The sequence below is a fragment of the Ovis canadensis genome, chromosome 3, assembly GCF_042477335.2.
Source record: "Ovis canadensis isolate MfBH-ARS-UI-01 breed Bighorn chromosome 3, ARS-UI_OviCan_v2, whole genome shotgun sequence".
NCBI classification, from domain to species: Eukaryota; Metazoa; Chordata; class Mammalia; order Artiodactyla; family Bovidae; genus Ovis; species Ovis canadensis.
This window is the reverse complement of record NC_091247.1, coordinates 174,090,599-174,104,329: the sequence shown is the minus strand read 5'-3', so window position 1 is coordinate 174,104,329 and position 13,731 is coordinate 174,090,599. Positions and strand designations below refer to the sequence as shown.

The window sequence follows — 13,731 nt, the reverse complement described above, 5'->3', positions numbered from 1 at the left end:
AAACTATATAAAATGTTAAAAGAGCCTTGCATGGTGTGGAGGAGGCCACAGATTAGGCGCTGACAGCAGGACGGGCGCAGAAGGAAGGAAGGTGTGGCTCACGACTTGCCACTGCTGCCCTCTGCTGTGCCAGCCATGAGGCGCGCCTCACAGTCTACCGTATGCACAGCATGCGCGCGACACACAGGACCCAGTTCCAGCTGAGCTACAATCTAGCAGAGCATCCAGAGATATAAGGAAGTCCCTGAAAACACAAAACAAAGCTATGCTGAAAGGAAGCAGTCTTGCGCACTTGGTGGGGCTAAAGGGGTCTCTAAAATAACCGGATTCTGGGGAGTGGGAGACAAAAGACCAAACCTCACTTACTAGCAAAGCCACCTGAGCAGCCCGAAAAACAAAGGGCTTCAAAAAAGATCTTGGACTTTCCTGGTGGTCCAGTGGTTAACAATCCACCTTCCAATGCAAGGGACATGGGTTTGATCCCTGGTCTGCAAAGTTCCACATGCTGTGGAGCAACTAAGCCTGTGCACAAATATTGAGCCTGTGCTCTAGAGCCCACAAGTCACCACTACTGAAGCCCAAGTGCCCTAGAGCCTGTGCTCCAGCAACAATAGAAGCCACTTCAATGAGAAGCCGACACACATCAAAGAGGAGCCCCCCACTCTCCGTAACTAGAGAAGGCCTTCGGACTGCAACGAAGACTCGACGCAGCCAAAAAATTACTTTTAACTACTTTTTAACCCATCTTCACTCCCCTTGGCCTGTGCAGTGTCCCAGTTTCGTCGAATGATAATGGCTGCCATACACAGACCTAGCGTTGGTCGAGGACAAGGATTTAAAACAAAACAAACAAACAAAAAAGCTGTTCCCCGGGCTTCAACTCAGCTTCCAAAGCACAGCTCCGAGAGTAAAACCAGATTTGACTGACCAGACACAAGCTTCCCCAATGACTCAGTGGGTATAGAATCTGCCTGCACTGCCAAAGACAGAGTAGATACAAGTTTGATCCCTGGATCAGGAAAATCCCCTGGAAAAGGAAATGGCAACCTACTCCAGTATGCTTGCCTGGGAAATCCCACAAGACAGAGGAGCCTGGTGGGCTCCAGTCCATGGGGTCGTAAAGAGTCAGACACAACCAAGTGACTAAGCACACACGTTTAAATCTCTCAAGTTTAAAGATTATATACACTAGAAATACAGCCAAACCCAAAACCGTTCCCCATGCAATAACTTCAGATAAACTGGATGAACCCAAAGAGACTTCTGAAGTATTGTTAGCCCTTCTTGACACTCAAGAGAGAAAATCTAAACTCCAGTGCCAGAAGCTTCAGTCACATCAGCCAGATTATATGAGAAATCACACAGTTTCTCTCTTAACACGAAAAACAAAAGCAATCACTGCCTTGATTTAAGGAAGAAAAAGAAAACTAATACAACCCGATTTCACTACATCTTTTACATGTGGGCCTGACTTTAGCTCCTATCCAAGGAGTGATGAAATTCCACATCGAGGGACCAAATAAACACCTGAATTTCATTCTGAGCTAGTCATTGCCCTGTATCCAGGGCCCACATGCACCCTGGCCCTCGAGTGGTTTAAACGGCAATTTTTAAATAAAACTCACATTTTGAAACAGTTTATCATCGGGGCCTGAAAAACACATGTTTATCAACATGATACACTATAAAACACTTAGATGATTACAGAGCCATTTGGAGCAAGAAATAATTTTACAGTTCTCCATCGTTTTGGAAAATAAAAGCTTTACAAGACATTGACCTTGAAATGTTGTTATCCAGCATCATTTTGCAGGATGTCTGCTTACTGCACGTCACTGTATCAGTGCAAACCAGCCAACGACACTGGCTTAATAGCTCTGTGGGAAAGCTGCCACAAACACAGCAGTTCTCACCCAGGGTGCAGTAATGTCTGTCCCCCTGCTGCTAGCGCTCTGTGCTCCACAATCACATTTGATACTCACCAATGAAATCAGAATCCTGTCCCTGAAGACTTTTAAAATGTTTTTCTTTTGAGTTTCGAGAAGTCTTAATTCAATCTGAAGGGACACGGTAAAGGTTTATCATCTTGCTCACATGATGTGAGTCACTTTGAGATTATATAAATGAATCGGATACAGACACTACTCTCAAGGAGTTTAGAGGCAGTAAAGGAGGTAAGACAAGCACATATATGACTAACAGGACTTTCCTGGCAGTCCAGTGGTTTAAGACTTCGCCTTCAAATACAGGGGGTAGGGATACAATCCCTGGTTGGGGAGCTAAGACCTACCTGCCCTGGGGCCAAAAAACCAAAACATGAAACAGAAGCAATATTGTAACAAATTCAATGATGACTTTTAAAAAACATGCTCCCCTTTAAAAAAAATAAAACCACAAGATATGCCAGATGAGTCATTCGAAAGGGAAACACACAACACAGTGGAAATGCTTTACCAAACCTGTCGGCTTGGGGAAACACTTTTTACCTCCTCACTCTCCTGCCTGAAGATCAGCCTCTGTACACCAACTTAAAAAATAGAAAGAAAGTGAAGTCGCTCAGTAGTGTCTGACTCTTTGTGACCCCATGGACTGCAGCCTACCAAGCTCCTCCTTCCATGGGATTTTCCAGACAAGAATACTGGAGTGGGTTGCCATTGCCTTCTCCAGGAGATCTTTCCAACCCAGGGATTGAACCCAGGTCTCCTGCACTGTAGTCAGACTCTTTACCGTCTGAGCCACCAGGGACTATACCAACTTAAGATGGACACAATTTCCATACCAAAATGATACCCAGGAGTTTAGGCTAAGGGGTCAGCATAAATGAAGGTACAAAATAGGGAAGCAGAGATAAGGCAAAGGGAGGACAGGGCAGTATAGGAGTAGCAGCAAGGGTCTACATGCTCCCGCACAGAACCCTGCCTGCTCTGAGCCCCCTGACACATACTTTCATCATCTTCATGGTTTGTCTATGACTTGGTTTTCTCCTCACTAGACCCTGAACAACTTCAGGCCAGGAAATATAGTTTTTCTCTAGTGTCTAAAACCCAAACATCTAGTACATAATCTTCCACATAGTAAGTACTTAATAAATAATCAATAAATACATTTTAAGAGAAAAGACAGATTATTCCCATGTTTCAAGCACAGGTGAGAAGAGACAATAGCGTTAGTGAAACAAAACAGGGTTCTGCCGATAGAATACATATATTCGCCTCCATACTCTCCCCAAACCCACATGAAACAGGAGTAAAGAGACTTTTTCTCTCTAGGCATATTTTGAGTACTCTCTTATAAAATTAATCATCATTTAAAAACAAAAAAAGAATGGGTACACTTAAAAATATGATAGCAGAAATTTAAAACAAAATAGGAGACGAAAATAAAGCTAAATAAATTTTCCAAGAAGCAGGACGAATGGATGAGGGGAGAAAAATAAGAAAACATCCCCAACAGACATTCTAGAAAAAGAAACTAGATGAGAATAAATCAAATGATTAAAGAAAATCTCCAGAACTGCAGGACATGAATTTCCAGATTGAAAGAGGCTACCAAGTGCCAAGAACAATAAACAAAGACAAACCCACACCAAGGCATACTGTCATGAAAGTTCTAAAAAGAGACACACTGGGAATTTTATAAAGATCTTAAAAGTTTTGAGACCAGGAAAATAGATCACATACGAATCAGAATGTCTTCAAACATCTCAAGTGAAACTTCGGGAGTTCAAAGACAAGGGAACAATGTCTCCAAAATTCTAAGAAGAAAATTATTTCCTTCTATATGCAATCAAAAGTATCAATTAAATATGAAGCTAGAATAAAGGCACTTTTAGACAGATATGGTCTCAAAAATTTCCTCTCAGCATGCTTTCTTAGAAAGTTAGGGGAGATTTTCCACCACACTGAGACTAAACCAATAAATTCAGGAAACAAGGGTTTCAACTCAAGAGAAAAGCAGGAGGATCCCAGGATGATAGCAAAAGGAGATCCCAGGATGGCAGCTGAACACTGGGGATAAATAGTATCACCAGTCACAATGGAACAAGACAGATGCCTCCAAGAAAGTTATTTCTAAGAAGAGAAAATGTCAAATCAAAAAACTGAATTATTTAAGAGCAACTTAGACAAGGCATAGCTTGAAGATGGATGAGTGATATGCACATTAAAAAAAATTAGCAAATGAAAACACAGAACGACACTGTTAACTGTGCAACACATTTAATCCCAAAGAGAACAAAGTATTGTATGAAAAAGGAGGGGGGAAAAAATTGTCATATACTACATAGCCCAACTGTGATCAGTCAGGATGATGTAAATCCTAAACAATGATCTAATCAAAACCATGAAAACATAGAGGAACCATAAAAAGTAGGTCAGTGTGGGGAACAAAAAAAAAGAAGAGTTCAGTTTGGAGCACACTGAGTTTGAGGTACAGTGTTTTATCTAAGTGACAGCAAATGAGCAGACAGTTAAAAATGCAGGACATAAGCACGTAAGAGAAACGAGGGCTGGAGAGAACACATGTGAAACACACTCACATGAGAGAGGAGATAAAGCCATGAGACTGGCTGACACGGAACAGAAAAAAGGTGATGGAGGTGGTAGTCAAGACTAGATGCTTGAGGAACGGCCATATTTTAATGGGAAGGAAAAAGTTAAAGAAGGGGTAAGAGAGACAGGCTTCCCTGGTGGCTCTGACGGTAAAGGATCCGCCTGCAATGCAGGAGACCTGGGTTTGATCCCTGGGTTGGGAAGATCCCCTGGAGGAGGGCATGGAAACCCACTCCAACATTCTTGCCTGGAGAATCCACATGGACAGAGGAGCCCGGCGGGCTACAGTCCACAGGGTCACAAAGAGTCGGACACAACTGAGCAACTAAGCACAGCACAGCAAGAAAGACAGGAGAAGAAAGAAAACATCGATGCCAAATGAGGAGTTTCAAAAAGGAAACACAGGTGGTCAACAGGAATGTGATAACATGGGAAAGAATAAAAATTGGATAAAGAAAAATACTGGATCCCACACTCTTCCAAAGAGCATTAGATTTTACATCAAAAAGAATGAAAATGAAATAAAACTGGATTTTACTCTTCAAGGGAATACATAGAAGACAGACCAGGCTGAAAAAGGGTTAAGCAGTGAACAAGTAGATAGGAAGTGGAGGCAAGTGTAGGTGATTTAAAGGTCTAGTCAGAAAGATAAACTGAATGTTTCAGAGGATAACACAATCAAGGAAGAATCAAAGGGTTTTCACTTTTTTGGTTTTATAATGCTTAGGAAGGCCCAAGAACATCTGTAAACTGTAGAAAGGGATTCAAAAGAAAAGAAAAACTGAAAATGCAATACAGAAATAACCAATGGGGCAAGGTGTCAGAGGAAGAAGGGAAAAAGAAACAGTAGGCACAAGTAGAGGACTTCCTGAGCATGGAGATGGGAGAAAAGAAGCGCAGTCGAGCCGTTTACTTCCCAGGTGGCACTAGAGGTAAAGAACCCTCCTGCCAATGCAAAAGACATAAGAGACACAGGTTCGATCCCTGGGATGGGGAAGGTCCCCTGAAGGAGGGTATGGCACGCCAGTATTCCATGGCACTTCAACCCACTCCAGTATTTTGGCCTGGAGATTCCTATGGACAGAGGAGCCTGGCAGGCTATGGTCCACAGGGTCACAAAGAGTCAGACACAACTGAAGCATCTTAGCGTGTAGCATGTAGAGTTTTTTATGGCAATTTCTGAGGGAGCTCATGATGGGTAGCTCTTGGGTGGTGTTAACCTTCTGAATAGGTATGAGGTAAAGTTATCTCCAGAGAATGAAAGAGATATAGTGACAGGGTTGGGGGCTTAAGAACAAAAAAAAAGGTTTGGAACAGGCACAATGGTGAATTCAATTCAAGGAACAAACTATTACTTGGCAGCAAAGAAGGCCTGGTTGAATTGTACCAATTGAAATTGTTAAACAGATAAATGGCCTGGTTTCACAACTTTCTTCAACCTTAAGTAACTTAATGATAGTGGAATCTTCCCAGAACTTAGAATTAGCAATGGAGATAAAAGGAGAACCTGCCTTGAGATATAAAATGCTTTCTGAACTCATTCTCTAAGTAAAAATCAAAAACTTATAGGACTGAAAGAATCTTTCAGAACAACGTTGCCTTCACCAGACCTCTGAAAAACCTCCTCTGACATGGATCATCCCAAAGAAAACACAGATATTTGGTATTTACAGAGAACATGTCACAGAGGCCAAATCCATTTACCTGAATGTTCTAAGAATGCTCCCAATATCTACTAAATGCTAGGAAATGTTCTACCCAGAAAATCCCTAGATGCCCTGAAGTAATCTATACAAAAATGAGATATCCTCAGTCAACAAAGAGAGGTTAAAGATTCAACCAAAGGATGAGCATCAAGAGAGTTTAGCTTGCTGTAACTTAAAAGTCACCTAGCAGCATTAACAAATCTCTAGAGAGTCTAACAAGCCAAACAGAGCCTGGTGGGTGCAAGTATTTCCCTGGAAGAGGTACATGCCAAGAAAATTTACTGAGCACATGTTTTGAATACAACTGTGTACAATGAACTTCAGAGTTACAACAAGATGCCAAGGTCTCTGCAGGTCATAAACCTATATTTAACCTTATCAAAGAAACAGAAGACACATGAAAAATGACTGAACTGAACCATACAACAAATTTATAAGCAGAGGGCTCCCCTGGTGGCTCAGTGGTGAAGAATCCCCCTGCCAGTGCAGGAGACATGGGTTCAATCCCTAGTCCAGGAAGATCCCACATGCCACAGAGCAGCTAAGCCTATGGGCTACAACTACTGAGCCTATGCTCTAGACCCTGGGAGCCACGACTACTGAGCCCATGTGCCGCAGTTACTGAAGCCTGTATGCCTAGAGCACATGCTCTGCAACAAGAGAAGCCACAGCAATGAGAAGCCTGCACACTGAAACTACAGAGTAGCCCCCACTCAACACAGCTAGAGAAAAAGCCCATGCAGCAGTGAAGACCCGACACAGCCAAAATTTTTTAAAAATAAATCTTTTTTTTAATTTACAAGTGGAAATCAGAAGATCAAGCAGTTTCCATCTATACATACAGATACAGGTAGACAGATATGTATATATATTCTCACAACCAGACGGATGGATGTTATAAGAGAACACTTTCTGAAGAAGGCTTTGCATTTACTGTTTAAATTTATAAAGTTGAGGGTCATCAAAAACTTAGATAAGTGAATTGGAGGCAAAAGAAAAAATTCCAAAAAAGACTTATGAAACACATATATAGGGACAGTAGTTGAAATAAGCACCCAAAATTATCTTGCCCAGAAGTGACAATTAAAATACTGAATAGGAACAGAGATAAGAATGATGAGGGTGAAGAGCCTTAGAGGTGTGTCTGATGAGCCTGGGTTTATAAAATTTAAAACTTGGTACTTTCATGTTCCAGCTAAAAAAGGCAAGATGAAAACAGAGGTAAAGAGTTCATCTAGCAGCTATGTATGGGGATAAAGAGAGATGGAAATATACGGCAGAAGGTTGCTATGAGACATGAGTGTCTGACACCATGAACCAGAGCAAACACTACAGCATGGGAGGGAGATGAGGAAGAGAGATGAGGAAGTCAAAGAAGGACTGGATCCAACACGAAAGGAAGACCAGAATAACAGCAGAGACAGGAAATGGCAAAAAAAAAAAAAAAAAAGTGGCACTAGGATCTTATTGAGAAGGTGGAGATTTTAAAAATTTAGTTTTTTTAAACACTATAAATTTCAGGAGGCTGAATACATTTTTTTACCCCTAGCTCTGACTTTTCCCCCCATGATTTCTCAAGAACAGGAATATAGGAACATAAAAAGCAGAATAAGTAAATGATAAATAAAAGCAAGAACTTTACAAACTTGATACCATAGAGCTCAAAAGGTCTTACAAATCATAAATTAAATATAATGCTTAAAAATTAAAGAACTTGGGCTTCCCTGGTGGCTCAGTGGTAAAGAATCCACCTACCAATGCAGGAGATGAGGGTTTAATCCTTGATCCTGGAAGATCCCACATGCTGTGGAGCAACTAAGCCCATGTGCCACAACTACTGAGCCTGTGCTCTAGAGTCCAAGAGCTGCAACTACTTTATTCCCCATGCCCTAGAAACCATGCTCTAAGAAAAGAAGAGAAGCCACTGCAATGAGAAGCTCACACACCCCAACTAGAGAGTAGCCTCCACTTGCCAAAACTAGAGAAAAGACCAATGAGCGACAAAGACCCAACACAGCCAAAAATAAATATTAATAAACAAATGCATTTCTAAAAAACCAAAGAATTTCAATTATATGAACTTAAAAGCACAGGGTAGTAAACCATTAATAAACAATCATTATGACAAGGAATTACAGTTACATTCAAAATGCTCCTGGATGGTGAAGGAAGAAGCTTTCTGTAGCAATGGGAAAACAGAAATCTATTTCCATAACCCAAGTATAAGATAATACAGTTATGCAAAACCCACTTTAACAATGAAGAAAAGCATACCTTTAATGTTCCATCAGCTGAACAACTGGCCAAAACCTGATCATCTGGTGAAAATCTGCAGTGACTGACTGAATTTGTATGGCCAAACATGGTATTTCGACATTCTTCTTGATTCAGATCCCAGAGCTATTTGAGAAAGATACAAAGATAACTGAAAAATTACCACTGAATGGGGAAAAATTAGAAATCATGTAAAGTTCTTCCTTCCCTCCCAATTAAGCTTTTCCAGTTATAGGAGTATCTTCAATTCAGTTTGACGAAGGTGTCAAACATAAAGGTGAGCATGGGATTAACAAGTAATGGGGCGGCCCTTAGATCAGCACCTAAATCTAAGGGACTTGAAGATTTACTTAGGCTTTCATCTGAGCACTAAACTAGCCAATGCTTATTTTTAACAAAGCAGTTTGAATTTTTTATTCAGCTCTATAATAAGTGATATGTAAAATAAATTACATTTTATTTGTAATTTTTTGAGATGCTGTTATCCAACTCTATAAACGGTCATTGCTAAGAGTTCCCGATACAAACCTTGAGTCTACTAACTAGGCTAAAATCTATTAACACTCTAAACAATGATTCAAAAATACCAAGACTGTAAAGATAGATATAGATTCATCTGACAGCAAACATTAATGGATCAGAACAGCAAGTTAAACAACCCTTCCTGGAAGCAGTCAACCAAATCCAGAATGTGGGACATTCCACAGGAAAACTGACTCAATTTCTCTAACAAATCAGTGGCATAAAAAAAGAGGTAGCAGAAAGAAGAACGTTTATAGAATCAAAGTGTCTTAACAGACCTATCAACCAAATGCCACTTGAAGTCTGGATTCTGACTGGAGTAGGTTGCCATCTCCTTCTCCAGAACCTACATCTCTTACATCTCCAGCACGGGAAGGCAGATTCTTTACCACTAGCACTACCTTGGGAAGCCCAAATCTATGGTAGAAAGATGTTTTGAGACTAACAAGAAAAAATGAATATGGACCAAGTATACTATGAAATTGTTTATTATGCTAGGTATGATAATGACATGCTATTTATGTTTTATACCTGAGAGACACATGCCAAAGTATACATCCCATCATTCTGAGTGAAATGATGGGATTTGCTATAAAATGCTTAGTCAAAAAAAAAAAAAGGGAAGTGGTAGGGGAAAAAAAAAGGGAGGTGGTAGGGGAATAAAATATGATTGGCAAAATGCTGATAATTGTTGGAGCTAGCAATGGACACCACGGGGTTCATGATTATTCTTTGTCCTTTGGGGTATGTTTGAAAAGTATAAAAAATGTAAACAAAAGGCAACAGTCATTTCTGGTGATTTATGCTATCTAGGTTAAACAAAGAAGGAGATATCCTTTATCTCCCAAAATTAATTTTGGTAAAAATCCTTTGGGAATCATCAGTAAATGAGGTTAAGTCCTGATCTTTATGTCCATCTCCATTTTGGGCTCCTTTAATCCCAGTCTTGATAAACCCAAATCTGCAGATAACACAAGTTACATGGGGGCAACTTCAGATTTACATCTTTTCATTGACTTCTCTCAGTTCAAAAAGCACAAGAAGTAAGTTCTGACAGACCTCATGGAAATGCAGGTGGGAATGACAGGTTTTAAAGTAAAACTTGTCCTTAATTAAAATGGTTGACCAACCAATAACCACTTCCCACATCTTAGAGAATTTTGTCTATTATTTAAAAAAAGGAAATATGAACTTCCTTATCCTACAAAATGTTAAAAGGAAACGTCAAAAGTTATTCACAGATATTTGTTGTATATCTATCCCAAACAATGTTTCATCTTGAGAAGCATTAATTTTAATTAAGTCAGAGAAAGACAAATACTGTATGATATCACTTATATGTGTAAAAAATACAACAAACTAGTGAACATAACAAAAAAGAAACAGACTACAGATACAGAGAACAAGCTAATGGTTACCAGTGGGGAGAAGGAAGGGAAGGCAAGACAGTGGCAGGGGATTAAGAGGTATAAACTATCACGTATAAAATAAGCTACAAGGATCTATTGTACAACACAGTTTTCTCTATAGGAAAACTACGGGCCCTTAGTCTGTGATTATAAGCTGTAGTAACCATGCACACCTGGAGCTAAGGATACCCATATTTCCTGCCATACAGATAGAATACACCTGAATCAACACAAAGGGAAACAGGATCCAGAGATGGAGGAGGAGTTTAAGAGCCTGAGAATGTAGGTTAGGCATCTGGAATCAGCTATGCCTGAAGACAGGCTCCTTCCAAACTTTCCAGTTTCAAGACCTAATAATATCCTTTCTGCTGTTGTTGCTTGAGCTAACATGAAAGTTTATATCCCTATAACCAAAAGATCCTTGATTAACACAATATATGAAAAGCAAAAATCAAAGGAGATGTTCTGATGTATCTATCAAATTTATCTACATGATTCTCATTCACACTTACTTTAAGGAAGTAGTCATTTGAACCAGTGGCTAAGAGAAGGTGACTACTGTTGTTGGTGAAGTGGCAGCAATTGACTTGCTCTGAGTGCTCATCATAGATACGCACTAGTTCCCCAGTCATTGAATTCCAAATCTGAAGAGAATAGAGAGAATAAAGTTTCAGTTCAGTTGCTCAGTCGTGTCCGACTCTTTGTGACCCCATGAATTACAGCACACCAGGCCTCCCTGTCCATCACCATCTCCCGGAGCCTACCCAAACTCATGTTCATCAAGTTGGTGATGCCATCCAGCCATCTCATCCTCTGTCGTCCCCTTCTCCTCCTGCCCCCAATCCCTCCCAGTATCAGGGTCTTTTCCAATGAGTCAACTCTTCACATGAGGTGGCCAAGGTATTGGAGTTTCAGCTTCAGCATCAATCCTTCAAATGAACACCCAGGACTGATCTCCTTTAGGATGGACTGATTGGATCTCCTTGCAGTCCAAGGGACTCTCAAGAGTCCTCTCCAACACCACAGTTCAAAAGCATCAATTCTTCGGCACTCAGGTTTCTTCACAGTCCAACTCTCACATCCATACGTGACCACTGGAAAAACCATAGCCTTGACTAGATGGACCTTTGTTGGCAAAGTAATGTCTCTGCTTTTTAATATGCTGTCTAGGTTGGTCATAACTTTCTTTCCCAGGAGTAAGTGTCTTTTAATTTCCTGGCTGCAATCACCATCTGCAGTGATTTTGGAGCCCAAAAATTAAAGTCTGACACTGTTTCCACTGTTTCCCCATCTATTTGCCATGGTCTTCGTTTTCTGAATGTTGAGCTTTAAGCCAACTTTTCCACTCTCCTCTTTCACTTTCATCAAGAGGCTTTTTAGTTCCTCTTCACTTTCTGCCATAAGGGTTGTGTCGTCTGCATATCTGAGGTTATTGATATTTCTCCCGGCAATCTTGATTCCAGCTTGTGCCTCTTCCAGCCGAGCGTTTCTCATGATGTACTCCGCATAAAAGTTAAATAAGCAGGGTGACAATATACAGCTTTGACGTACTCCTTTTCCTATCTGGAACCAGTCTGTTGTTCCATGTCCAGTTCTAACTGTTGCTTCCTGAGCTGCATACAGGTTTCTCAAGAGGCAGGTCAGGTGGTCTGGTACTCTCATCTCTTTCAGAATTTTCCACAGTTTATAGTGATAATTAAAGGTAAAAATCAATAGGTTTTCTTTTCTCTATTTACTTTGTAGACTAGTAACCTGATTGTTAGTATGTTTATTCATCTAGTTTTGCACTGAATACAAGACAGTTCATAAAGATAAAAAATCTGGGTTGCATTTCACAGATTATGTATTTTACAACAGGAATCAACTCAGACAATAATTTTGTGTAACAACACTTCCAATCACAGTACACTCAGAGATTTCAACTGATATTTAACTCACAGACTTAAGAATAAATGGCAGGCAAATTCATTAATTTGAAATGGTTTTTCCCAGCTGCCTGATAAATATCATGGGCTGATCAACCTAGGCATTTTTGCTGGTGCTTATAAATAAAAAATTTTAGACAGCATTAATTTATAATGGATAAAAACTGGTTGGCCTCAAGTGAGTAGATCAACAGGCAAGAGTCCTTTAACCCAACTTATTCTAGTCCCTCAGTAACAGAAAAAGAAAATCAATTTTATGGTGGTTACAACTCTAGAGGAAAATCGTTCCATACCTTCACTTTTTTATCCACTGAGCAGGTTGCTATAAATCTGTCATCTGCAGAGAATGCACAGCAAAGCACTTCATCCTCATGAGCCTTGATTTCTAGAAGTTTCTCTCCTGTTTCAGCTTTGAATACCTATATGCACAAGAATAGATCTTTTTACTATAACTGCTTACCCATGGGTCATCATTCAATAAAAAGTATTTCTTTGAAAGATCTTAAACACTATTATTTTGCAAGAGAAGTGAACCTTGGCAGTATCAATCCAAAAAAAGTCAAAATTTGTCAGAATTTGTATGCCTTTACATAAAAAAGAAAATTGTTTCTTGTTAAATGTTTATAACATCAATAAAAAGAACTGACAGGAGAGCTTCAGTTCTTGAAAACAGCTTAGCAAATTCTTAACAATGAACAAAAAACAAATTATTCAATATGCTTCTGTGGCTCAAAAGCCACATTAATACGCGTGGTAATCAAGTACACATATAGAAGTAAGGCTTACAATCACAGTCTTGCAAGATTAATTTTTTTTTTAAATACTATTTATTTGGCTGCACCAGGTCTTACTTGCAGCATGTAGGATCTTTTTTGGTTGTAGCACATAAACTCTTAGTTGCAGCACGTGGAATCTAGTTCCCCAACCAGGGATCGAACCTGGGCCCCCCGAGCTGGGAATGTGGAGTCTTAGACACTAGACCACCAGGGAAGTCCTTTGTAATCTTAAATTTAAGTGTTTTAAACTAATTTTTGTTTCCTTCAAAATCAAAAGGTTCAATACTAATTTAAAGAAAAGCACTCCATCATGCTGTCTGAAAACAAATGAGAAATTAAAGAAAGCACCTTCAAGCACCTTAGGAAATAGTCTAGTCCAATTCCTATTTACAGTCAGAAATTTTCCCAAGCCTGTGATAAAACAGGTATTTGATTTAATCAGCATTTTTTAATCAGAGCCCTGTTCACTGCACTGTTACATCCTTCTGGCCTTTAACCAAGTGATCATTTCCTCATTACCATTAGCTGGCACATGGGTGACACTAACTGAATGCTAAGGTAAAAGGCAC

General features: G+C 39.9%; 1 protein-coding gene across 4 annotated transcripts in view; it reads right to left on the bottom strand.

Annotated features, from left to right (window-relative positions):
• Positions 1-13,731, bottom strand: part of APAF1 (apoptotic peptidase activating factor 1) — an 81,856-nt gene that overhangs the window by 35,754 nt on the left and 32,371 nt on the right. For all 4 annotated transcript variants that reach the window (XR_011256028.1, XM_069585116.1, XM_069585118.1 and 1 more), the window contains 3 exons: positions 12,680-12,805; positions 10,974-11,105; positions 8,531-8,656 (listed from right to left, as the gene is read on the bottom strand). Coding sequence is in view for 3 of the 4 variants with exons in the window: in XM_069585116.1 (XP_069441217.1) it covers positions 8,531-8,656; positions 10,974-11,105; positions 12,680-12,805 (384 nt within the window). In the remaining variant the exon portion in view is untranslated. The remainder of the gene's footprint in view (positions 1-8,530; positions 8,657-10,973; positions 11,106-12,679; positions 12,806-13,731) is intronic.